The sequence below is a fragment of the Hyperolius riggenbachi genome, chromosome 2 (genome assembly GCF_040937935.1).
Source record: "Hyperolius riggenbachi isolate aHypRig1 chromosome 2, aHypRig1.pri, whole genome shotgun sequence".
Lineage (NCBI taxonomy): Eukaryota > Metazoa > Chordata > Amphibia > Anura > Hyperoliidae > Hyperolius > Hyperolius riggenbachi.
Genome location: NC_090647.1, coordinates 463,739,516 through 463,765,548, shown reverse-complemented (window position 1 = coordinate 463,765,548; position 26,033 = coordinate 463,739,516). Strand labels below are relative to the sequence as shown.

The 26,033-nt window shown below is 42.6% G+C and overlaps 1 protein-coding gene across 2 annotated transcripts in view; it reads left to right on the top strand.

Annotated features, from left to right (window-relative positions):
* The window catches only part of FOXN1 (forkhead box N1), a 358,297-nt gene that overhangs the window by 316,051 nt on the left and 16,213 nt on the right, over positions 1–26,033 (top strand). For both annotated transcript variants that reach the window (XM_068270164.1, XM_068270163.1), the window contains exons 8-10: positions 2,001–2,126; positions 19,353–19,480; positions 25,931–26,027. In XM_068270164.1, coding sequence (XP_068126265.1) covers positions 2,001–2,126; positions 19,353–19,480; positions 25,931–26,027 — 351 coding nt within the window. The remainder of the gene's footprint in view (positions 1–2,000; positions 2,127–19,352; positions 19,481–25,930; positions 26,028–26,033) is intronic.

Here is a 26,033-nt window from a genome sequence, read left to right as displayed (position 1 = left end):
GGCTGATTAATCAGGAAGCAGCCGCTCGGGCGAGCGGCTGCTTCCTGTCAATTCACGGCGGGGGGCTCCGTGAATAGCCTGCGGGCCGCCGATGGCGGCTCGCAGGCTAAATGTAAACACAAGCGGAAATAATCCGCTTTGTTTACATTTGTACGGCGCTGCTGCGCAGCAGCGCCGTAAGGCAGATCGGCGATCCCCGGCCAATCAGCGGCCGGGGATCGCCGCCATGTGACAGGGGACGTCCCGTCACTGGCTGCACAGGACGGATAGCGTCCTGTGCAGCCCTGATCTCCGGGGGGGGGGGGGGAGCAGGTAGGAGAGGGAGGGGGGAATTTCGCCGCGGAGGGGGGCTTTGAGCTGCCCCCCCCGCCAGCCACATGCAGGCATGAGAGATCGGACCCCCCCAGCACATCATCCCCCTAGTGGGGAAAAAAGGGGGGTGATCTGATCTCTCTGCCTGCTACATGATCTGTGCTGGGGGCTGCAGAGCCCACCCAGCACAGATCACTCAGCACAGCGCTGGTCCTTAAGGGGGGGTAAAGGGTGGGTCCTCAAGTGGTTAAGGAGGTTTAGGCTATGTTCACAGTGCTCAGTTACGTTGCATCATAATGGAGCTTTTTTAACTGAGAATATCGCACAGCAATGAAAAGTCAATGCGACATTCACAATGGATGCGGTGCGATGCACGTCAACGGGGCAAGTCAAAAAAATGCAGATCCTGTCCTGCGTTTATGCAAATATATGCGTTGATAGGCTCAATGTTAGTCTATGGTAATGCTTGCATGTTTGAATTTTTGCGCTGCGTCGCACTAGGTTATAGCCATTGCACATGTGCACATCTGCTTTTAAAAAGGCGGGGCTTTATACTTTCAAATATGCGACACAAATGGCACACATCTATGGTGCAATTTTGATTGTTATGCCTCTGTTACATTGCATGCCACCCCAACCACATTACTTGCTACTTTGCTTTGCATTTTAGCTGCGTTGTGTAGCAACACGCCTTGGCACTGTGAATGTAGTCTAAATGTTCTGTCCACTAACTGTTGCTTACCCTCTGCTAAACTTATGCTAGCAGTTTATTTTCACGGCTTCTCCCTACTCCCTCCACTGCACTAAATTAGGCCTAGTTCACAGTGCTCAGTTGTGTTGCAGAATAATTCTGCATGTCAACTCACTGCCCATATAGTTCTTGGGCCTGTTCACAGTACTGCATTGTAACAGATTCCGTTATTCTAACTCGCTGCATTCAGGCTTTGCATTAAAGTCTATTTCCAGTCTCCATAGCTGTTCACACTCATTGACGCATGCATTATGTAACTGACCACTGTGAACCTAGCCTCAAACATTCAGCCAACCATAGCTGCACATGTGACTGCCCTAATGGTATCCTCACACATCTTGTTTCATTTGATCCATTTTCCAAGCATCCATTTTCTTTTACGATAAAATGACTGAATTTAAAAACAAAAATTGTCTATGTTTCCTAAAGATTGGCTGAAAGCTCACCAAAACCACTTATTCCATCCCAGTAATTACATTTACTTTTAATCAAAATACTCACTCAAAAGTCATATTGACTGCTTTTATCAAACCATGTGTGGCTACCATGAGATATGTGTGGGCAAATTAGGGGCGGGTTCTCCAACGCCAGTCCTTAAGGCAATATCCAGGCTAGATTTTAGGATGGACTGACAAATGAAGAAATGTGTTCTAGTCTCCACACCTTTCCTGATTCAGTCCCATCAATGAATTTGAGCTGTGCCAAAAATGTGTGAGGATCTCAGGCCTTGAGGACTGGAGTTGGACATACCTTGCGTAGAGGAACGTTCACAGACCACCTGAGCCCATCTGTTCAGCTGGATATTCTTCTCCATGAGCAGAAGAAAGTGTCACCAATCACGGCCTACAACCTTATTGAAGGCTGGGTTTGGCCATCACAGGGATACAGCAATCCTATAAAATAAATCCTTACTTATAAAATTGTCTTTCCTTTGTAGTTGGGCTCAGATATGAAGCTGAAGCCCCAGTCTTTGGTAATGCGGCAGCAAGAGAAGGAGCAGAGGATGTACTGGTCCCAGTCTCCAACACAGCAAATCTATTGCAACCCTCCAACATTTCCTCAGGTAAGATCTCTATGTTCACTCATTGCACTCTTTCCTAAATGTGTCATGTATATTTTGCATCATACCGTTGTTGTGCACAGTTTTATCTTACATTCTTGTTGTTTATATAGCAGACCTCATTAACCTATCTATGGTTTGTACGCTGTAAACTAAACATACAAATCCATGTTTTTAAAGCACACCCAGTGGCATCACCAGGTGTCACAAGCAGAGGGGTTAACACCAAACTCCAAACTAAGGGAGAGTGAGAGAGAAGTAAGGCTATGTATATATAGCCCAGGCTTGTGCCTGATGTACTCTTCTCCCCCAGCAAGTATGGCTGGAACCCCCACCCACCCATAGCAAAGTGTAGCGAGTATCACAATCTCAAACTCCTCCCTCCCCCATAGCAAGTGTGCTCATTGTGGTACTCCTCCATCCCCCCCCCCCCATAGCAAGCACGCCCCCCCCCCCCCCCTCCTTTGCAGCAGTTGGTCAGCTTAAATAATTTTATTGCAGTAATCTTTTACACTAAATATTGCCATTTTATATCAACCAGTTACTATGAAGGAATTCCTATATGTATAGTTTATAAAGCATATAAAGGGGTGGTGGTGGGTTGAACAGTGCAGAATGTAGCCTAGGTTCACATAAGAGGAATAAAAGATTATACTTGTTATTGATACTTTTTGGATCCACCCATGACCAGTTTAACCATGCGCACTCGCATGGGGCCTCAGAGAATTATACTGCTCAGCGGCCAACTGTTGGATTCACTTAGTGGAGTTTAATAGAGGCATGTGTCTTTACGTACACTATGGCCTCAATTCTGGTAGCTATGTGCAATAAATATTTTTTGTCAGTAAAATACTTATGCGATGTTTTCCAGGGTTTTCTGGGGCAATTCTGAAAGATTTTTCTGTATTTCTGAAAATGATAAAATGTGCAGTAAAAAGTGCGGTAAATGCAGAAATTGCAGTAAAACATGTTATATTTCAGTGGTAAATGATAATAGTCTTTAATTGTCTTCCATAACTTAGGATAGTCTTAGGAAGATGTTTTTATTTAGGGGGAAGGTGTATTTGATGGTAGCCTATGCAAAGTATATGTATAGGCATCCCCTATAAAATAAATTCCAATAAATATTTGGAGTTTTATTTCTATTATTCTTCTCTATTACACAGCCTGAATAGGAATTCCACTAAAACCGGAATAGGAACTGAATAGGAAATCCACTAAAAACTACAAAATGCACACAAATTGACTTTACTGACAGGTACAGGCAGGTCTTAAACTAATCAGTAAATTATGGGCTAACATACCCCCTATTTTTCATGAGAATTCAAATTTTTGCTAAAAGACTGCACATTTTAAAATACTGCACGTGATAAATTATGACTAAAATCTGGGATGATCAAAGAGATGCAAATTCTTACGGCATTATGCAAATTTTTATGCAAGTATATGCAGTTTGAAAATGGACCAATACATTTAAAGCTGGGTTTAAATTTGCATAAACTTGGAAGAATTTGCATCTATTGCATTGTTGACTTAAAACAATACAATACTTCAGGTAGTGAATCTTCAGAAAGGCTAGAATTATTTCTGCAATGCTGAAAGCAGGTATGCAGTGGAAAAAAATGACCTAAAGTCTTTTATTGTAAATGTGATATAAATAATTAATATATACAGAAAATTATTAAAAGTAACAATTATAGAGACAGTGGCCACAGGTCAACTAAAAGGGTCAAAACCAAAGAAACAGAATACTTAAAGTTTTGGAAGAGGTATGTCCTTTGAGTGGAAATCCAAGAAATTCAAAGTTCCTTTGTTTCAGAATTCAGGAAGCCAGCTTCACGGTCCTCTGCGAGGTTCAGTGGTGTTCAAAATGGAGGACTGAGGTTAAATTTCAGCTTGTTCCTTATGTAGGATCCAGCACTTGAGGGTTCAACTCAGGGCCAGCCCCAGGGCTGGAGTTTGATGCATTATCTTATTTTGGGAGGTAACCTTAAATCCCAAAAATATGACATTTCTATATGTCAAACCACGTTCATTGCACACAAATAATAATAGCAAATTCACAAATCCCAAAGTATTTGGAACACATTAATACCAGACATGAATAGTGTGTGACATTCACTTACTGAGAAGTTTAACACCTGGGTTGCTGGTTATGCCAGCGTCATAAATAAAATATCAGGATACTAGGCCAGACCATCAATTAAATGATATCATTTTCATATAGATCATAAGTACAGTATCCCTAAAAAAGGTCAAAATCATACAATACAACTATTTAATATCTGGTCCTAGTGGCTCCTCTCTGCCTACCCTCCTCCTGTGTTCAGGGTTGCTCCTGGCTCCAGTAGCCAAATGCTGCTTTTCAGGCTAGAGTTCACACTTAGGTGTGAGTTGCCTGCTGAAGGAAGATTCTTTTGTTCCAGGTAATTAAAGAAAAACATTGTAATCCCCAGAACAGCAGCTGTATCCAGCTGGAATAGACCAGACCCCAGGTTTTGCCCTCTGCTGTTCCAAGACAGGTAATCTGGATTGTACGGTGAATCACAATCAGAAAACCGATTGATTGCGTTTCTTCACGGCTCGTCAATGACAAACGTGTATAGTGAAAAAGAGGCCTATGGCAGGTTTTGAGACATCTGATATAGTTTCAGAATAAGTATCCTGTTACAGCAAAGCACTGAACTTCTAATCTTCCTTCTATGTTGGGAGAGGTCTTTATTAATCTATTATTTTTCTAAAGTGGGCATGTTTGTGTTTATCTTCATAGGCATATGTTTTCCTAAGTATTCTCTTAGTGTGCCGGCTGTCTTTTTGTTCCAGGTACAATCAACATTGTAGGTGTCCTCCTGAAGTCAATATTGCTGAAATTCTGTTTCATAATTACAAAAATGAGGAATGGGTACCTCCCTTTCTGAAGTCTGATGCCAGTTTTTACTACAGCACACTGGCATAAGTCATTGAAACTGTCATAAACAAAGAAATGCCCGGGGCTGAGGAATAACATGGACGAGCCGCAACTTGCTGCTCTCTACTGTTACCAGTATGTATCCACCTGCAGACTGGCAGCCTGACAAGCTGTCATTCAATTCACTCCCTGTTCTGCAAGGCCTTGGGGAGATGACTAGCATATTGTGTACAGTTGCCCTTGCTGCGAGGTCTGTACTGGTGTACATTCACTTAGCATTGAAACAACTTTCATTTCTCTGCTCAGAAAACAGAGGAAAATATGGTCTTTCTTTACTGCCTTGACCTGCAAGGCTAAAATCAGATCACATAGCTGTATTATTTAATTGTTATTGCTGGAGGCTGCCTAAGGGTGTATCTATTTAAAAGACTGCTTTATAGTGCAACTAGTAATGACCAAATTGCTATTGTCGAAACAGATTACCAGGGGAACTAGAAAAAAGAAACCTGCAGACTGATCTTTGTAAATCAATATAAGGTCTTTGCTTCAGGTCTAGGCCCACCAGGAGAAGTGGTTCAAACAAGTAACTGAGTTTTCTCAGTGAGCCTCTACAGCAGCCCTCTAGTGCTCTAGATGGATGGTGAGGAGGTGCCCAAAATATATGGGTGCTAAAACTTTAAAACATAATGTGTAAATGAGAGGCAATCGCTTACCTTTACAGAATATACAGACATCAATTCAACTGGAAAAATATTTATTGAAAAAATTGACAATGCATTTCACGGTTCATGGCCCACTTCCTCAGGTCAATACAAAAAATGCCTTAGCAGCATAAGGAGGCGCCTAAACTCTACTCCGTATGCTGCTAAGGCATTTTTTTGTATTGATCTGTATTGAATCATTATTTTTCCAGTTGAATTGGGGTCTGTATTTTCTGTAGAAGTAAGCGATTACCTCTCATTTCCATGTTATGTTTTAAGGTTTTAACACCCATATATTTTGGGCACCTTCACCCCAGCTTTCTATCAATCAGACCCCCTTTGAAAGGTAATAGCTTTACAGTTTTCTGGAAAGTGTATTGAACTACAGAAGAGCAACCATCCAGTCTCCAGCAGGACCTGGAGCATTGAATGGGGGTGGTAATTTCCCTGCTGGCTTATACAATGGTTGCAGGAACTGCAACCTACCTTTGTGAGTATATAATAATATATACTAATATACTTTCGCCCCCCTATACCTAACAATACTGCACCATTCGGCTCCTGATCTCTCTCTACTTCTTGTTTAGGTGCTCTTGGTCCCTACAAGAAAAACCTCTTCTCTAGTGCTCTAAACATATAGATAAAAAAAGCCTGTTAGCAAACCTGTGGGGGGGAAAAAAGTTAAATACTTACCTCAGTATAGAGAAGCCTCTGGATGATGCTTATCCATCCCACCGTTGCTTACCGGGACCTGCTTCGTCTTCTTAGCTGCGCTCCCATCTAGGCACACACGGCCGCACTGCACAGGTGTTGCTCAAAGCCAATCGCGCATAGAGCAAAAAAGCTGCACATGAGGGGCTTCATGCTACTGCTCAGGCACTGGCCATACTTGTGCCTTTGCAGTGTTGCCGGCTCATAAACGGATGGTAGTGTATGGTAGCGAGAACATATTCGTCAAGCTCTTGTCGATATGCTTTGAGGGTCCCAGCGTTGTATCGGTGTGGTGAAAGAGGATGGGGGAAGCCTATAGATTATCCAGAGGCTTTCTTCTGCTGAGGGAAGTATATAGCTGTAATCTTTTGTTTCTCACAGGTATACTTTAAATAGAGCAACCTAGGATAGCCCCTTTCTAGAGGATAGATATTACAATGGGTAGGAGGGGACACCCTAGTGTGCATAAAACTCTTGTAAATTGTTGGAATTATAAATGGTCTTACCTCGAGTGAGGAATGGATTATAAAAATATATTTACTGAACACAAATGACTGACGATGCGTTTTATGGATCTTACCTGCTTCTTTAGGTCAATAGAACAGTGTCTTTTAGAAGAAATACTGCTAATACAGGCGCTCCAAGTCCACTGTGTTTCTTCTTGTATACCAGAAAGCAGGGAAGAGGGGGCAGCACTTCCCAAGCCAAGCTGCATCTGAATGACTAACATCATAAGTGTGCAGAGCCTAATTTATAGGCAGGATTCACATCTTGCATTCAATACAGATGTACCAAATTAACATTAAAGGAGGACTTTAGCTTCCACAAACAGTTTGCATGCAGAGCGTTCCGTACTGGATCGTTCCGCCATAATGAGGCCATTCTTCTGGAAGGGACCCTAAACTCTAACTAAATTGCCAAATAAGCATAGTGTAAACCTGGGAGTGGCTGGCCATAAATAAATTGGTACCATTTTTGACACAAGAATAGGTTCTGAATAGTTGCAAGGAGTTGCTCCACTACCCATAAAAAAATTAAACTTATTGCAAGCCTAAAAAGTTTCAGAGCATTTTGGGCCTGATCCAAATCACTTTTTCTCCTAAGTTGTCTACTAGGAGATATCGTTTCACCTTCTATTCAAAAAAACCTTTCAGCAATCTGCAATTGAAACAGTACCAAAAAGTAAGTGAAAAGGTACTGTTAATAATATTCTAAGTATTTATTTTCCTGATTACTTGTGGCTTAAAGTGTACCCGAGCCAAAGCTCGGGTACAAAATGAGATACTTACCTAAAGAGAGGGAGGCCTCAGGGTCCTATTGAAGCTTCACTCCCTGCTCTGATGTCCCCCCGTCGCTGAGTGTAGCTTCCCGGAATATTAGCGACGAGGCATTGTTGCTAATAATATCAGTGCCACGCAGCTCCTCTTCCTGCAGAGTGGCCTTGCTGTATATGCATGAGCACGCCCATGCATGTGTACTACTAAGCCAGAGCCACGGGCTCCGTGCTACTATGCATGCACGGCTACTGCGCGGCCACGTTGCAAAAAGAGGAGCCGTGCTCTGCGACGGGTACCATCAGACCACCGAGGGAAGCCTCATTAGGATCCTGAGGCTTCCCTCTCTTCAGCTTACTATCCTATTTTAATCCCGAGCTTTACTGAGTAGAAAGCTTAAGAGTAAAAGTGAAGTGGATTTGGCCCTTTTGTGTCTTGTAGGTAAGTGTACAAAATGCACAATTTGCCTAAATATGTCCCATTGACACATGAGAAATTAACTAGTACCTGCGTTTTGGCACAGCTACATAGTAGATAATAAATTGAGATCTATTTTAGGCAGAATGCTTTGCATGTGCGATCAAGTCTGTGTAGTGTTCGCCCCTCTCCCTGACTTGTGGAGCGAAGGGGAGAATTTATAAGACAGTGAGACATACTCTGACTAATGATTTAGATGAGTCATCATTGCATGTTTTAGATTAATTTGAGACTGCTCCTAGTAAAGAGACTGGTATGGATTATAAAGCCATTAGAGTGATTTTTGCTTTTTTTCTCAAAACAAGATTATCTGAGCTTTAGACAACTTGGGGGATGGTTTCCTAAAAATACTAACAGGTTGAAACTTTTCATATTTTCTTCCTCTGTTTTTCGATCATAGTCCAATTAGGGACGTCATTTTTTAACAAACACAAATATTGTTGTGTTTATGTATATTTTAATGTTGCGAGTAGTAAATAAAATGTCAATTGGGAGGGAGAAGGCTCCCCAAAAAATAGGTGGTGGTGGATGAATGGTACATCTACAGTATACTATGTGACTAAAAATAGCAAAATAAAAATGGCTTACTTCAAAGGAAGGGGCAAAGCCAATTTCAATCAAAAGTTTTATTATTCATCAGACACTATCAATGATAACTCGTTTTGCGGAACACAGTCCGCTTCCTCAGAACAAATACAAAGCAGTGTCTTTATACTGTAGACAGTAAGTTCGGAGCCCCTAAAAGCTATTTTCTTCCTCTGTTTTTCGATCATAGTCCAATTGGGGGAGTCATTTTTTAACAAACACAAATATTGTTGTGTTTGTGTATATTTTAATGTTGCGAGTAGTAAATAGTAAATAAGATGTATACGTTTCCTGATGTGCGCCTGAGAGTTGAGAAGCCTTCAGTTGAAGTTGAATGTACAGTACTGACTTTTTTTTGTTAGCAGGTAGCACATCAGTTAGTTTACGTTAATTGTACATAATGAATGAGGATAGTTTCTACATGATTTTTTGAATTTCAGACGTTAGCAGACTTGTAGCATTAAAAAGGAGGTTGAGTGTTTATTATGATACTTAGCTGCACTTATATTCAGCTGTCTGTCAGATTGCTAAGGGCTGTTAGGCACTGGTAGAAATAGTTTTAGGATATATTTGCTTGATAAAGATAAGATGGAGCTTCCAAATACTCTTTTTCTGTATCGGGCCACAGTAAATGTGTCCTATAAAAAAGTCTTGATAGAAGAATGTCGGTTATTCTACTATCCCTGATCATCGAATATCACCAGTAATAATTATACTAATATTCTATTATTCCTTACTGTACCAGTATTCATATACTATCTGTCCCCATCTAGGCCTACTGGTGCCCATACACGGTACAATGAAAACTTTCAATTCTCCCATTTATTTGACCAAATTGGTCAAATCGAAAATAATCTTTTTTTTCGATAAAAAAAAACGAATGATTATCAATTTTTTTTTCAATAAAAATCCGATCAGAAATGTTGGACAAAATCTTTCTATTTGATCTAATGGAATAATCAAGCAAAATTATTTAATCGAAAAAAAATGAAAAAATTGTACAATGTATGGGCACCATAACACTGACCTCCCCCCACCTGCTCCTAAAGGTGGTCAAACACCATACAATTTTTTTTCATATATTTTCAGTTCAGGAATTGCAATCAATTTTTCTGACTGTAACATTTCAAAAATCTTAACAATGTACCACCCATGTGTTTAATTTTTCCCCAATAATGAAAAAAAATAATTGAAAAATCCAACACTCCCGGTCCACTTATATCGAATAAAAATGGGAAATCCGGATTTCTTGCTTAAATGAAAAAAAAAGCTTTACATTTTCTGGGAAATCTGATCATTTTTATCGAATTTCAGTAAAATCGGATCATTTCATTGTGTATTGCACCATTACACTAACCTCCCCCCCCCCCCCCCCCCCCAATCTATGCCTAGCACTAATCCCCACAGCTGATTTAGCCAAACCCCCAGCACCCAATGCTGCAATCCCACCTGCAACTAATGTATCTGAACACCCGCTGGCCATTGCCACTGTACCATGTTACCAACTTAACCCAGTGGCAGCTTCAAATGAAATTGCACACTAAACCTCTGCCAGCAAATCATGTTTGGCTGCCTAGTGCAGCCAAACTAGAGAGCAGCAGGAAGCAGTTATAGTTACCTGTTTCGGATGGTGTCTTCTCTTCCTCCACCTGCACCTCTGAACTTCCAACAGGCCTTCTGGGTCCCGATCACATCCAATCACATGATATGACATGTGATCAGGATCCTAGGAGACCATGTCAGTGTTACAGCGCCACCCAGTGGCGGAAGAGGGGTAATGAAAGAGACTTCCATCATGTTGGGGTTACATCGCCGCTGCGGTGGAGAAAGAAAAAGCTAATCCAGCTGTCCAGACAGGTAACTATAAAAGCTCCCTGCAGCCCCCTCTGCATACCCTGCCGAGCCTGCCAGGCTGGGGAAGGCACACTTCCCCAGTGGCAGGAAAAAATCAGCCCTGCAGCCAAATAAAGTTATACCATGTAGGCACTGCCATAGCCACTACTGCCAGAGTTCAGCTGTAATAGCCAAACTCTGGTGCCCAAAATGCCAAGTGGACATTGCCATAGCCACTAATTGTATTAGGGCTTATGCTGGCCCCCAATTTACCAGGGTGGCACCGCACCTAAATTACCTGCATCGTGAGTGAAGTTCACTCATTCCTTACATTATACATACAAATATCTATCAGATGACAAAAACATGTCACAATCCCACATCTCATTGGCTGCCTCCGTCACTCAGTGTCTCATTTGTCACGGCCACATTATCAGACATCCATGGTCACAGGTCCACTGAAAGAAGCCCTCATTAATGTGTACCAAGGCAGTCCAGAACATGAAAAAGGTGTAAAATGTCCAACTAGACTCTGTTTATAAATGCAGAAATTCCCAGGTGCGCATCAATCCAGACGGCCTATGCCTTTTCCGCAAATTAATAAGATGAATTGCTTTTATCGTGTCATCCTCTGAGGTGTGGATATATAAATGACTGCTCTGAGTGCGTCTCTTCCAGTACCTGTCTAATATCATTAATATTTTCTGTAACTAAAGTGTGAAGACAACCATCATGCTTGTCACTAAACCATTACATTATTTCTAATGCAAAATATTATTTTTCAGGAATAAAAATGTAGAGAGACAGCAGGGAGGTTTATTGCTCACAGTATGCTCTGCATTACTCTCTCATATAACAATCCAACAAATAATTTAAAGATTCTTCATACTGTATATTCACTGAAATTGGTTTCGTTTCAAACATAATCATATATTAATAGTGGAAAGGAGGAATATATTAAGATTGGAGGGAGGGGTTCCCTCCACATACTAACGTGTACCAATTTGGTCTTATTTTGAAAAGTCATAATCATATATTAGCCTATATCCGTCTTTCCTGTCAGAAACATATTTACAGGGCTTTTACTTTAAGGAACTGGTGGTGCTGGAGCCTGTCAGGGAGGGGCTGACTATTATTGGGGGTGATGTTTGCCACTGGGGTCTGCCACTAGAGGGCAGTTTGTAACTGGAGATCGGGGGGGGGGGGGGGGGGGGGGATTTTGATAAAAGGACTTAAAGAGACACTGAGGCGAAAAAAAAATTATGATATAATGAATTGGTTGTGTAGTACATGTAATTACTAGAATATTAAAAGCAAATAAAATATCCTCATATTTTTATTTTCAGTTATATAGTGTTTTTTATAACATTGCATCATTCTCTAATATTTGCAGTTTCCCCACTACTCAGCATTCTAAATGATTTTTACAGAGCAGGCTGTGAACTTTTGACCTGTCCTGAACTGTTCTCTGCAGAAGGAAAAGCCTGACAGCTGAGATAATAAACTTCAGATAACAGAGCTCTCTGCGACTTTGAAAGTCGTGGAGCCGAATGGCTTGTTTTGCATAGATAACAACTAGAGTGTCTTAACTCTTCCTGTACCGGAAACCATATGAGACGTATGTCTCTGCTCCCAATGTTTTACTTCTTAGCTGTACTACACATACAAATCATTATATCATAATTTTTTTCCGCTTCAGTGTCTCTTTAAATAGGGACAGTACTGGGAGGGTGGAAGCCATTTAATAAGAGGGTCTGTCATGATGTATCTGTTACTGGTGCAAGGGAGAGCAAATAAAGCCATTTTAACATCTGATAAATACCCTTCTCTAAAGAGATTGTTGTTTAGAGAAATATAAAGATAAGGAGTCTGGAAGTTATGGAAAGAGCTGCAGAAATTGAGGAAGTCATACAAGGTAAAAACATGTGTATGTAAAGAACAGCAGTCTGAAATGGATTATGTGCCTGGAGGGGCAGAGATGTAGCTGTGAAGTTTAGAACCGGAAGTGCTTTGAGATAAAAAGATATGGAAAAGCTATCAAAAAAATACTATGGAGCTGCCTATATAATATGTTGCTAATTGCAAAGCACACAAAATGCTTCTTCACCTAGTAGCAGCACTTCTTAATTCATACACTGTATAAAGTGTGTTGTGTATTTATACTTAAAGAGGAACTGTTGCGAAAATCTTAAAATTTTAAATACATACAAATAAGAAGTACATTTCTCCCAGAGTAAAATGAGCCATAATTTACCTTTCTCCTATGTTGCTGTCACTTACAGTAGGTAGCAGAAATCTGACATTACCGACAGGTTTTGGGCTAGTCCATCTCTTCATGGGGGATTCTCAGCAAGTACTTTATAAAGGCATTCCCTGAAAATGATTAATACAAAGATGCTGGCCAGCCTCCCTGCTCGCTGCACACTATTCTGGCAGTTGGGCGGAGCATCTGCCATTCACTAATTGCTTTTAAACATAAAGAAATCCCTTACAACCCCCTATGAGAAGATGGGCTAGCCCAAAACCTGTCGGTAATGTCAGATTTCTAATACTTACTGTAAGTGACAGCAACATAGGAGAAAAGTAATTCATGGCTCACTTTACTCTGGGAAAAATGTAGTTCTTATTTGTATGTGTTTTAAATTTTAAGATTTTCGCAACAGTTCCTCTTTAAGTATGAACTGGAGCAGCAGGTATTTTCCAAAACTGCCTTTAAAACACAGTGCCTGTACTTAGGCTTAAAGCGGAATATAACCCTGCATTTCAACTTTGCTCTAAAACATTATTTACAGCATATTATATGCAACCAGCATTTTTTTTTCTGGACCAGCATTGAAAGGTTTAAACACAGAGGTTTAAAGTTCCGTGCAGAGATATGCAGAAGTTAAGATAGATACATTTAACTAAATAGAATGTAACAAGTGATAAATGTTACACACTCTTTGTCTGTCCTCCAGCTCCTTCTCAGTCAGAGAGAGTGAGTCACATTCCACACTTAGATACATTTATGTAAACAAAATGTATCTATGTAAGCTTCGGATGCGTCTGCAGTTCTCTTCAGGAACTTTAAAGCTCTGTGTAACCCTTCCAATGCTGGTCTAGTAAAAAAAAAATGCTGGTTGCATATAATATACTGTAAATAATGTTTTAGATCAAAGTTAAAATGCAGGGTTATATTCCGCTTTAAAGCATACCTAAACTGAGAGGGATATGGAGGCTGACATAATTATTTTCTTTGAAATATTGTGGATTGCCTTACCAGCAGTAGAGTATTGCACCATGTTAGCCATCAATCAACACAGGAAGTTTTGAGTCAGGAGGATACCATTTATTTGCTAACTTTAAAATACTCACAGAGTAACACGACCCAACCAATCCCTACACAGTAATTATTTTTAGTAATTCATTATATTTCTTATATTTTCATAGCACCTTAACAATATCACAGATGGCCTTGCCAGAGTCATGCATACATGCCCGGCGCATCTAGTCAGATGCCAGAGTTTGCTAGAACTTTATATATATTAAGCTTGGTTCTCACTAAAGGCACACAAAAAATGACCTTTTTTGTCAATTTTTACAGATCACAAAAGCTTACAGTAAATAGATCCTAATGGCAACTATGTTATTAATAGGATCCATTTACACATGTGCATTTGCAACGGATCCATTGGATCCAATGCGGACAAAAATGCAAAGCCCCAATCTGCACCATTTTTCCAGATAAGTGAATGCTTTTCCCATAGAAACCTAACACATCTGTTCTGGACACTACAAAGACCTCAACAGACAACCAGTGCAGATCTTGACCTGTCTGTTCTGGGCTGACCATTTGCAGCCCGGCTCCAGTGTGGACCAAACCGTACACAGGTATGGGCTGATAACTTCCACTCTGTTTGTAAACCGGCTGTGGGTACACCTTTAAGACCAGTGACATCCTGGAATAAGTACTTTGTATAGTACATGTCAATGGTACCTAGCCTCCTCATGAAATAAATGCTATATTGCCTATTACTTTTTCTTGAAGAAAACACAGACAAGTGACTACTTCAAGTTGTTGACCAACTACATCCCAGAACTCTCTCTGTTCCACCTAATCATCATAGACCAGATCGGCTATGGGGTGCTAATTAACTAACTGGGACACAGCGCCCCCTGCAGATCCGGAGGAAACAGTTTGAGGTAGTCATCTGACTTTTACTTTAAGAAGAGTTATTTGGAGAGTTTTTTCATCTTACAATCATATCTATGCTCAGCATGGGGTGGAGGTTAGGTGGTTATCTTTTTATACAGTGCTCAGCCTTAAGTGAAATGTCTACCTAGAGATAAATAAAAGCACACCCCCATCACCCTGTTGGAAATTGGTGACATTGAACTTTATGTGTTGTCTTCTCTTCCCACCCTCAATAAACCTTTAGTGCACACTCACACTTTGAAGTCTACATTCCTGACTGCGCAGCTACTCATCATTTATATAAAATCCAAATCTCTGCCCGTGTCCACACCCCTCCAAGTCCTTTCAAGATGAATTAAACAGGTCGGCTGTTTAGGCTTTTAATCTGTCACCCTCTCCTCTCTAAGCAACAAGAAACATATTTATGGTAATAAATGATTAGGGCCTTGCTAATGCACTCATCATTGTCAGTCACTCTGGCGGATATAAATTATTTTATAATCTTTTAATTAAATTAAATCACTAAAACATCTGGTTCCCAAAGCAATCTTTGTACCTTATTCAAATATAAGTGTGGCAGTTTAAAATGGTGCAAATTTCTCTTAATTCCTTTCGATCCTAAATTAATATTTTTGTTTTGGGAAGAGATTCATGAAGGTGAAATAAGTGGTGGCCACAAACTTTATGTAAAGGTTTGCGGAGATGCCGCAGCGCGGTCTGGCGACGGGACGGCTGTCTCCGCGTTCAGACCGGTGGTTTCCGCACAGCAGCATGCGTTTGGTTTGTCTGAGCCTTCTAGTGCACACAGATGGAGAGCTACGCGCACGCGCGCTGGAAAGCAGGACCTTTATGCCAGGAGGAGAGGGACGGGCTGATCAGGTTGGTCAGCTGATCCCAGCGCAGACTATCATTGGCTGAGTAGCGCTGGGTGGCGCTGAGGAGCGCTGCACTATATATAGATCTTGCTGGTCAGTCTCAGGTTGTCTGCCGTTGCGAATACATACGTGTTAGCACTCAGACCATAGTCAGATCCCGCAGTGTGTTAGAACCAGGTGGACCTGGGAATTCACACTTAGCCAGATTACGCTTGTGTCATTATTGTGTTTATACTTTAGACCAGTTCCAGGGTGTTGTGACCAAGGACCTCACACCCAAGCTTAGGAATACTGTGTCATTACTGTGTTATACTTTAGACCAGTTCCAGGGTGTTGGGACCAAGGACCTCACACCCAAGCTTAGGAATACTGTGTCATTGCTGTGTTATACTTTAGACCAGTTCCAGGGTGTTGTGACCAAGGACCTCACACCCAAGCTTAGGAATAATAATAATAATGGCAGTATTTGTATAGCGCCTTTCTCCTGTCGGACTCAAAGCGCTTGCGAGGCAGCCACTAGAGCGCACTCAGTAGGCAGTAGCAGTGTTAAGGAGTCTTGCCCAATGAACTCCTTACTGAATTACTGGCTTACTGAACAGGCAGAGCTGAGATTCGAACCCAGGTCTCCCATGTCAGAGGCAGAGCCCTTAACCAGTACACCATCCAGCCACTGGTTAAGGAATACTGTGTCATTGCTGTGTTATACTTTAGACCAGTTCCTGGGTGTTGAGACCACGGACCTCACACTCTAGACTAGGCCTCTGCTTTATCTGTTATGACCAATTGCTCTCTAGACCTCTCTCTTTCTTTCTGATTCGGTACCTATGCATATCTGTCTACCTGTTGCCAAACCCTGCCTGTACCTGGTTACCGAATCAGCCTTCTGTCTCTGTACCTTATCTGCTCGTGTGTTGCCGACCTGGCCTGGCCGACCCTTCTGGCTGTCACTCATACCTTGAGTGTTCAGTCTGTCTGTACTACCTGTGACACTACCCAGCCAAGTGTCAGGTAGCCGCAGAGACCTCCTGTTCCTCAGAGAGGCCTCTCGGCAGTCCAGTCAGGGGCTCTCTCCCTTAGGAGTCCTTTGGCTGCAGTATAGTCTGCTTCCCAGTATTGCAGGGAATCACTGGCTCGCAGGTTATCTCTATCCCCTTTCCAAGGAGATAGTTCACACCCAGTCTAGGGCCATCTGCTCCTCAGGTGGTCCATGCTCATTGTTATCTGCGTCTCGCGCCCCACGGGAGATAGTCTACTGTTGCACCAAAACACTAAGGCCCGGTTCACATTAGTGGTTGTTTGCCAAACGGACCGGATGACCTGACCGGATCCGGACCGGATCCGGATCGGAACCGTACGGTTCTGATCCGGATCCGATCCGGATCCGGTCAGGTTGCATCAGGTGGTAATCAGGATGCGATCCGGATCCGTTTGGCAAAATATACGTAAAAAAAAAAAAAAATGTTGGGGTCTGGGAGGTCAGCAGAAGGGGGACCTGTGGAATCAGGCCCTCTGCTGTTTAGCACTCACCTCCACCTCCGACATGCTGCCAACATCCTGCCAACACCTCCAGCTCGTGCTGCTCCACTCCAAAATGCTTGCCCATGTGTCCCCAGCCAGTATCGCCGTAAAAAATCCGCATAGGAAGTGGGGTAGAAGATCCGGATTTCTCAGCCAGTGTGTTGTGCGGCCTCCGGTTCCCATTTGTTTGTATTGGCCGGATGGTGCAGTCCGGCTCCGCCCCGGATACGGCTGCCGGAGGGGCCGGATGAAAAAATAGCGCATGTTGGAACGGAGGCCGGAGTCCGGATCCGGCCCGGATCCGGTCCGGCTCCGGTTCTGCAGAACGGACCCATGTGAACGGACGCATAGGCTTTAATTGCTATGCCGTGCGTCCGTTCCGTCCGTTCTGCAGGCGGTGCGGCTCCGGCACGGCGATTCCGGAGGGCCACCGCAAGTGTGAACCGGGCCTAAGACTTTACCAGGTGTCCAGAGGTTAGTCATACTTGTATTATTGGTGATTCTGCAGATCATCAATAATCGGGTATATATCTGTATTGTTGGTGATACTGCAGATCACCAATAATCAGATTCTCTCTGTGTGCTGACACCAATCGTTACAATTTAGAGGAAAATTATGACAACGCTATCTTAATTGCAAAAAAAAAAAAAAAAAAAAAGGAATTGCTAATTATTTGGATTCAGTAGATTCTGGGTCTTAAAGGCCAAGCCAAAATAAAAAAATCAGTTCAACTTAATTGGGGCTTCTTGCAGCCCCCTGGAGTCCTGCTGGGCCTATGCTGTCCTTCTGAGTCTCTCCATCGAGCAGCGGTGACCCCCTCAAAGCTGTCCGGTCATGGCCAATCGGAGGCTACAGCGCATGCATGGCCTCCTGGTTGTGCTCCTGCTGTCTGAAGCGCTTTGCGCATGTTCAGTAGCAATTTTTGCATACTGCACATGTGCAGAATGCTCCCTGCAGCGGGAGCGCGGTGAGGAGGCACTTGGCTGGACAGCTTTAAGAGGGTCGCCTCTGCTAGCTGTAGGGTCTTGGAAGGATGGCACAGGCACAGGAGGACTCCACGGGGCTGCAAGAAGCCCCAGGTAAGTTAAACTGATTTTTATTTTGGCTTTAGATTTACTTTAAGCCCCATATACAGGCCTCGCAGATCGATTCGGCCAAGGGCCAGCCGAGAGCCTTGCTCTGCCCACTAATCCAGCCGGTTGCATGACGTCACTCTTACGCCTCTCCGTCAACCCTCTCCACATAGCAAAAGAATGCGTCAAGCAGACTAGCGACGCGTCTTTACACACTGTCTCCATAGAGATCATATCCCCTGAGTGACACCCAGGAAAGACAACTAGGCTAATAATTAGACACAAATTAAAATGTATTTGGGGGTCATTCTCACCCTGTCCACAACAGTTCCTATTGTTAACTGGTATTTTAACCACAGGTATTAGGTAGAGATATTTGTATATTCATAATAAGCTATGGGGGCATTGTCTCACCTCCTGTGATTCCTATGGTATCTACTCTAAAGTCCTTAAAGGGGAACTGAAGAGAGAGGTATATGGAGTCTGTCATGTTTATTTCCTTTTAAGCAATACCAGTTGCCTGGCAGCCCTGCTGATCCTCTGTCTCTAATACTATTAGCCATAGCCCCTGAACAAGCATGCAGCAGATCAGGTGTTTCAGTGACTCAGACTTTAAAGTCAGATCTGACAAGACTAGCTGCATGCTTGTTTCTGGTTTTATTCAGATACTACTGCAGAGAAATAGACCAGCAGGGCTGCCAGGCAACTGGTATTGCTTAAAAGGAAATAAACATGACAGCCTCCGTATACCTCTTACTTCAGTTCCCCTTTAAGAAGTGCATGTATTACAAAAGGCAAACAAGCCAGAGGACTTACGAGGAGGCTGCCATCTGCCTACACCTCAGACATCAGGTCCTGCCAAAAGCGGCCATCTACAAAGCCCACACTAACAAAATAACACCTGGTGGACTTCTGAAGAAGCATAAAACCTCCAAAATTTACAGGATACTCAAATAAAATGCCTGCCTCTGTTTTTCATTGCTGTTGGTGAAATTAAGGGATGTAAGAGCAGTGGTATCAATTGGAACGTGTTCCTTTAAGTGTTTCCTATTAATCATACTTTTTGTCATTGCTGATATCTATTCCCTTTTTATTTCAGTATTCTACAGGTGGAAGCTATCCTGTTACATACATTTCTTCATCTCACTACCCTTACCAAAGGATCGCACCACAAGCTGGCATGGAGCCCCAACAGCCGCTGTTCCCCAAACCTATTTATTCCTACAGGTGAGTCGAGGCTTCAGTAATAATCTATTTCTTTAGAACCACCTGCTTTTCAATGCTACTCTTATAATCTTTCTATGTTGTGTGGGTTTGTGGTTAAGGTTAGAGACCAAATTGAGCTTACTGACAGATTAGAGACATGATTTAATTTATTTGGTTTTAGAACTCAAGATGAGATTTTCCTGCGTTAAAATATGTGCAATATCAACCTAAGTGTGTTGTGTGTATAGATTTATATTTATCCAAGTACAGATTCTCTAGCACTTGTCAGCCAATAAAGTGTACCTGTCACCAGGGTCAGTTCTTCCATGAAGCAATACAAATCACATTCTTCAGGGTGGCAACAACTAGAGGGCAGCAAGAGGTGGCTCCTCTTCCCAAATGTCCTCCTCCTCACACCCCCCATCTTCCCCCCTATATAAGTAGCACCGTTTCAACCACCTGCTCTCAGCGTACCAGCGATGGGATCTCCATCCACTTGTCCATCATCCTGTATCCATGGCTACAGAGGATTTCTCATGTGACCTGTTGCATGCTGCCGGGTCACATGAGGCACTGCTGTAGTCAGAGAGGAAGCAGGACTTCACGTGCGGCTGGTGATCCCATCGCTAATCTGCTGAGAGCAGATGAGTGATGTGGTGTCGGGGCAGCACATAATGCCAGAGCCTGCAATGAACAGCCATATGTGTCTTTCCTCAATCCTGCAATGCTAAGGTAAGGCATGCCAGATCATTCTTAGGCCACTGTTCACAGCTGACCTGACTCCCGATTCTCGGCCATGGCAATCATTATCGTCCGCCATGGCCAAGTTCAAAGCGCATATACATAGCTTTCTTACCCCTGCAGGCGGGCCAGAGTTTCTAGAAGTCTCATGATGTCAAAAGCAGTCCATACAAATTACTAAGAGTGCTGTTGCCAAGATTGCCCAGGAGAGCAATTTGATTTATGATAGGTTTTGGAAAAGCGTAGCAGCCTGCAGACTGAAATGAAAATAACATTTTTATTAACATTAATTTATGCTGCACCAACATTAATTTATGCTGCACCAACATTAACATTAACACTTCTGCTGCACCAATTTGTGTTTATATAGTTACTTCGTAAAGAAAATGGATTATACCTTTAAGCTTAAATCGCTTAAAATACTTGTTTAGGGTTGGTTATAAATCTATTGCAATCTAATCATGTACTATAATAGATTGACTTTGACAAGTTCAAATATCCCGTGAGCCCTACCTGAATACCCTCTGGGGCATTTGCACCACGTGGGGAGAATGTATATACTATACTCTATCTACAGCCTTGACACTGAAATTCTACTTCTTATCTTTCACAGCAAAAATTATGACTGTCAGGTTGAAGTATTCCTGCCCTTTTCATTCTCCCAAATTCCACAGCAAAAATGCACCAGTGGCTAAATTCCTCTATCATCTTGAATTATTGTTTTTAGGAATCGCTGCAGAATTTGAGCCAGGTCCAGTGAAAGTAGACCACCTCCATCTCTGAACGTGAAACAGAGATGTGAAAGTACTCTGTGTACTCAGCTATAGGGGTGTGGTGTAGGGAGAGAGAGACTCGTTACATGAGTAATTTTATTGATGCTGTAAAGTTACATTTTCCTTTATACATTTCAAGCTCTAATGAAATGATGGTACTGCTTTTGCTTCATAACAGGCAGATAATGGAAAGTTAGGGAAACCCTCTCAGGACAGAAGTACAGGAGTGGCCAATTCAGACTTGTTTCCAAAGGTGCAAATTCCCAGACTGCCATCCTTGCCATTGTCTTGTGCCACTTCTTTAGTGGATCACTAATCTAATACAGAGCCAGTGTTTTAGTACTAAATTGAGTACATGACTGACAGTGGCTGCTTAAAGTGAACCCGAGGTGAAAATAAACGGATGAGATAAACAATTGTATTTATTCTCCTACTCCTAAAAATTACTTTTTTAGATAACCATGGTTTTATTTTATATTTTAACAGTTACAGAGTAGGTGGAATGTTTTGTTGTCTCTGCTCAGTCGTAGCCTATTAAGTGTCCCTAAATGAAAATACATGAACTATTGTCCTTTGTCTATCTTTCCCTGCCCTCAGAAATTTTATTCTGCCAGGAAAACTTTTATGGCTGTAATTTCCTTATCAGTGAGGTTTACTATATTCCTGACAAGCTACCGACAAGACAGAAGATGTCACTTGCATGCCTGAAAATTAACTCTTTCAGGCATCAAAATAAAACAAGTAATACAGCCTGGTTATATGTTTTGCACTGTACATACACGTTTTATCTCATCATGTCACATGTCGCCTCGGGTACACTTGAAGCAATGGCTGCTTAAAGCAAAATTCCCTTTTCAGATATAACTTAAAAGGATTGTGACAAACATTATTTCAGATTCCTTATCTTTACAATTTATGAGCTAAGATAAAAAAAAGAAAAGAAACCCTGTACTTGTAGGAAATAAAAAAAATGCCCGATTTAAATACTTACTTCAGTGGAGGGAAGCTTCCCCCATTCCCCTGCACCTCGCCATTCCAGTGCTGGGACCCCCCAAACTTCAGTGACAAGGGCTTGTAGGCGGAGCCGCATGGCCGCACTATGCAGGCGCAGATGGCACATGCCTGCGCAGTAACACAGAGCCGATTGGACTCATGCTGCACCTGCTCAGGCAGCTGCGCTCACTCACATAGAGGAGCACAGCTGTGAACTTTCAGAGCTCCCAGCAAGTAGCGGTGGTTTGCATAAAGACGCCAGAGGTTTCCCTCAACTAAGGTAAGTATCTAAATTTTGCCTCCATTAAACTCACGGTTTTGTTTTACATGCATAATGAATTTAAGAGTTCCCTGATTGCTGCAGGGGATAGCTACAAAGTTGCAATGCATCCTGTTCTGTGCAGCCAATTACTGATGCAGGAAAATACAAGAGGTTGTTACTGGGCTGAATCTACTTTTGTTTTGTATGAAAATGTACTGATTTAATGATGCATGGTTGGCTAGAACTCAAAGATCATTTTTCACAGTATACAAATACATAACACTGTGCGGAATTAGCAACTCTCAGGAAGATAGTGACATATTGCAGAAGGATCTGGATAGGATGGCTATATGGGCACATAAATGGAAGATGAAATTCAACGTTGAAAAATGTAAAGTCATGCGTTTTGGTCTTACCAACGGTCTAGCGCCATACAAAATATATGGGATACAGATAGGGACATCAAACTTGGAGAGAGACTTAGGCCCCTTTCACACTGGGGCGTTTTTATGGCATTGTGTTACCACATGACAGCGCGTAGCAATGAAAGTCTATGGGGTCTTTCATACCTGTGCATACATGGGATGCGCCGCAGCAGAAGTGTTGTTTTTTTACGCTCGACAGCCACGAGTGTATCCGTGTGTTGTCGGGCATCTTCAGCAGGAACGTGCTTTAAAGCTAAAGTCATGTAAGTCTATGGCGATGCAGATATTTTAAAGCGGCCACCGCACGTATTCGTGTCATGCAAGCGCAGAAGCATAATTTGTCTTTTTGACAACAGGAAGTGAGCACTAGAGAGTGGCAGCAGGCAGCATAATTAGTTCCGGAAGCGTGCTTGTAATCCAAAGCACTCTTATATCAAAGCGAATTTCCCCATTAGAATTAAGAGAAACCCAGTTAATTCGTTCCACAATCCAAAAACAGTTATAGTAAAATAGTATAAAATAAAAATGTAAACAAGACTTTCACTATAACTAACATAATTATTGTCATCTGTCATAATTATTGTCATTTGAATCAAATTGAATCGAATCTTGAATCGGACATGTCAGATTGAATCAAATCAAATCAATGAATCGAATCAAATTGAATCGAATCTGACAAAGAATCATATGGTGTAGATGAGACTGATTCTCCCTGCAGCTTATGACTCTTTTCACAAAACAAGTCTCTGCAGAGGGTCTGGTTGCCTAGCAACAATGTAAAAACATATTCAGCAGCTCAGCAGAGCTCAGCAGTGCTCAGCAGTTAGGGCTCGTTTCCACTAGTGCGAATCCGCATGCGGGCACTGCACGCGGATTCGCATAGGCAATGTCAGTGGATGGGGCTGTTTCCACTTCTGCGGGTGCGGCAGCGTTTTTTGAAGCGGCAGAAATCTGCACGGCAGAGCCGTCAGATTTCGCGTGCAGAAGGAATGTGCACGAATCGCCGCTAATGTATCTTAATAGGGAAATCGCATGCGGGGTGACCATGCGTTTTTTGACGCGAAATCGCATGCGATTTCGCATAGGTAATAATGTTAATTTACACCAGCAGTGACATGGTTAAATTCGCATATACCTTACCTATGCGGAATCGCATGCGAAATCGCGGCAAAAACGCATGCGGAATCGCACCCGCATGCGATTTCGGCCGCGGTGGAATGCAGGCGATTCCGCACCGCACTAGTGGAAACGAGCCCTGAGGGTTATAACAGCGATTCCTGCTAGAAGTGTGTTATACCACTGAAAACTATGTAGACAGCAGTTATGGTTGTAAAAGAAAGTAAAAAAAAAACACTCCTAACAAATGGATTAGCCTCCCAGTCCTTCATAAGTCACTATTTACAATACATGTTATGTTGATGAAACCATTCATTTTTTAAAATAACTTTTTACACTATTTTAGAAGGATGTTTAATAGTTTATGCATAAACCACTTTTTATTTTTTTCCTCATTCGCGGAAGAACCCCTTTAAACAAAGTTACTCTCAACCCAAGGTTTTACTGTGCATAAGGAGCCACTTAGGGGAAGAAATTAGCAAAAGAACAATTTCCACTTAACGCCCACCTGAACTTAACCACTTGCCGACCGCACACTCATACCGTGCGGCGGCAAAGTGGTAGCTGGAGGACCAGCGACGCAGTTCTGCGTCGCCAGGTGCCTCCCTAATTAATCAGGAAAGGCCGCTCGCGCGAGCGGCCGTTTCCTGTCAGATCACGGAGCGGGTCTCCGTGAATAGCCTGCGAGCCGCTGATTGCGGCTCGCAGACTAAATGTAAACGTAGGAGACACATGTCTCCTTTGTTTACATGCTGCTGCGCAGCAGCGCCGTAAGGCAGATCGGCGATCCCCGGCCAATCAGCGGCCGGGGATCACCGCCATGTGACAGGAGACAGCATGTCACTGGCTGCACAGGACGGATAGCGTCCTGTGCAGCCCTGATCACCGGGGGGGGGGAGCAGGTAGGAGAGGGAGGGGGGAATTTCGCCGCGGAGGGGGGCTTTGAGGTGCCCCCCCCCCAACACCCAGGCAGGCAGAAGAGATCAGACCCCCCTGCACATCATCCCCATAGGGGGAAAAAAAGGGGGCAATCTGATCTCTCTGCCTGCTACCTGATCTGTGCTGGGGGCTGCAGAGCCCACCCAGCACAGATCACTAAAAACAGCGCTGGTCCTTAAGGGGGGGTAAAGGGGGGGTCATCAAGTGGTTAAAGGGATATGGTGGCTGACATATTTATTTAATTTTAAACTATGCAGATTGCCTGACTGTCCTGCTGATTATCTGCCGCTACTTAGCCATAAACCCTGAACAAGCGTGCAACTCAGATGTTTTTGACTGAAATCTGATTGGATGAGTTGCATGCTTGTTCCAGGTGTGTGATTAACACTATAGCAGCCTTCCCATCCCTCTCAGGTGTACTTTAAGCGCTGGTTCACACTATGGGCTTGATTCACTAAACCATGATAGCCCATATCACGGCCGCGCTTGCAAGCAAAAATTTGCGATTGCGAGTGAAAACGTTAACGCACCCGTGATATGAGTTATCACGGTTTAGTGAATCAAGCCCTATGAGTGATTACACTCAGTTTGACAATCGCCAGCAATCTGCAAAGCGATACAGCAGTGTTACCCTATGAGGGTGTTCTCTCTGCAACATTGTGATTTTGACAAAGTCAAAAATGTGCTGCCTGTACCATTTTTAGAACGATTTTTCGCAAAGGAATGTGCAAAATTGCACACTCCTTTAAAAATCACTCTGAAAATCGCTTTGCAAAATCTTGAACGGTAAGCGCTTGCAATTGCACCTGTAGTGTAAAGTAGGCCTTACAGAGGTTTTCATATCGTTTTTTTGAGAATCAGTCATTTGAAACATGCTGACAGCAACATACTGTATTTTGGCTACTCCATCCATAGTCAATGCCATCACTAACTTAAAACATTCAGTCCCAAAAAGAAAAAACGGCTGACAGTGCCCATTGAGTGAAGTACTTATAGCACGCCTCCCTGCCAAACTCTGCAATCAGCAAGCTTTCTTGCCAAACTCTGCTGGGGAAGGGGCGGGGGGGGGGGTCAGTAGCGTTAACCAATTACCAACTAATTTTCTGATTTATGTTTTTCTGTATGCACATTCAGAAAAAAATGTTATGACTTTATGGTTTATTAAAATGTTGGTGAACATATGCTAATTTTGTTGCTGACATGAATATTTTTGTTTTAAAAGCATCCTAATATTTATGGCCTTGAAGAACAGCAAAACTGGAAGCCTTCCCGTCAGCGAGATCTATAATTTTATGACGGAGCACTTTCCCTATTTCAAGGTAAGG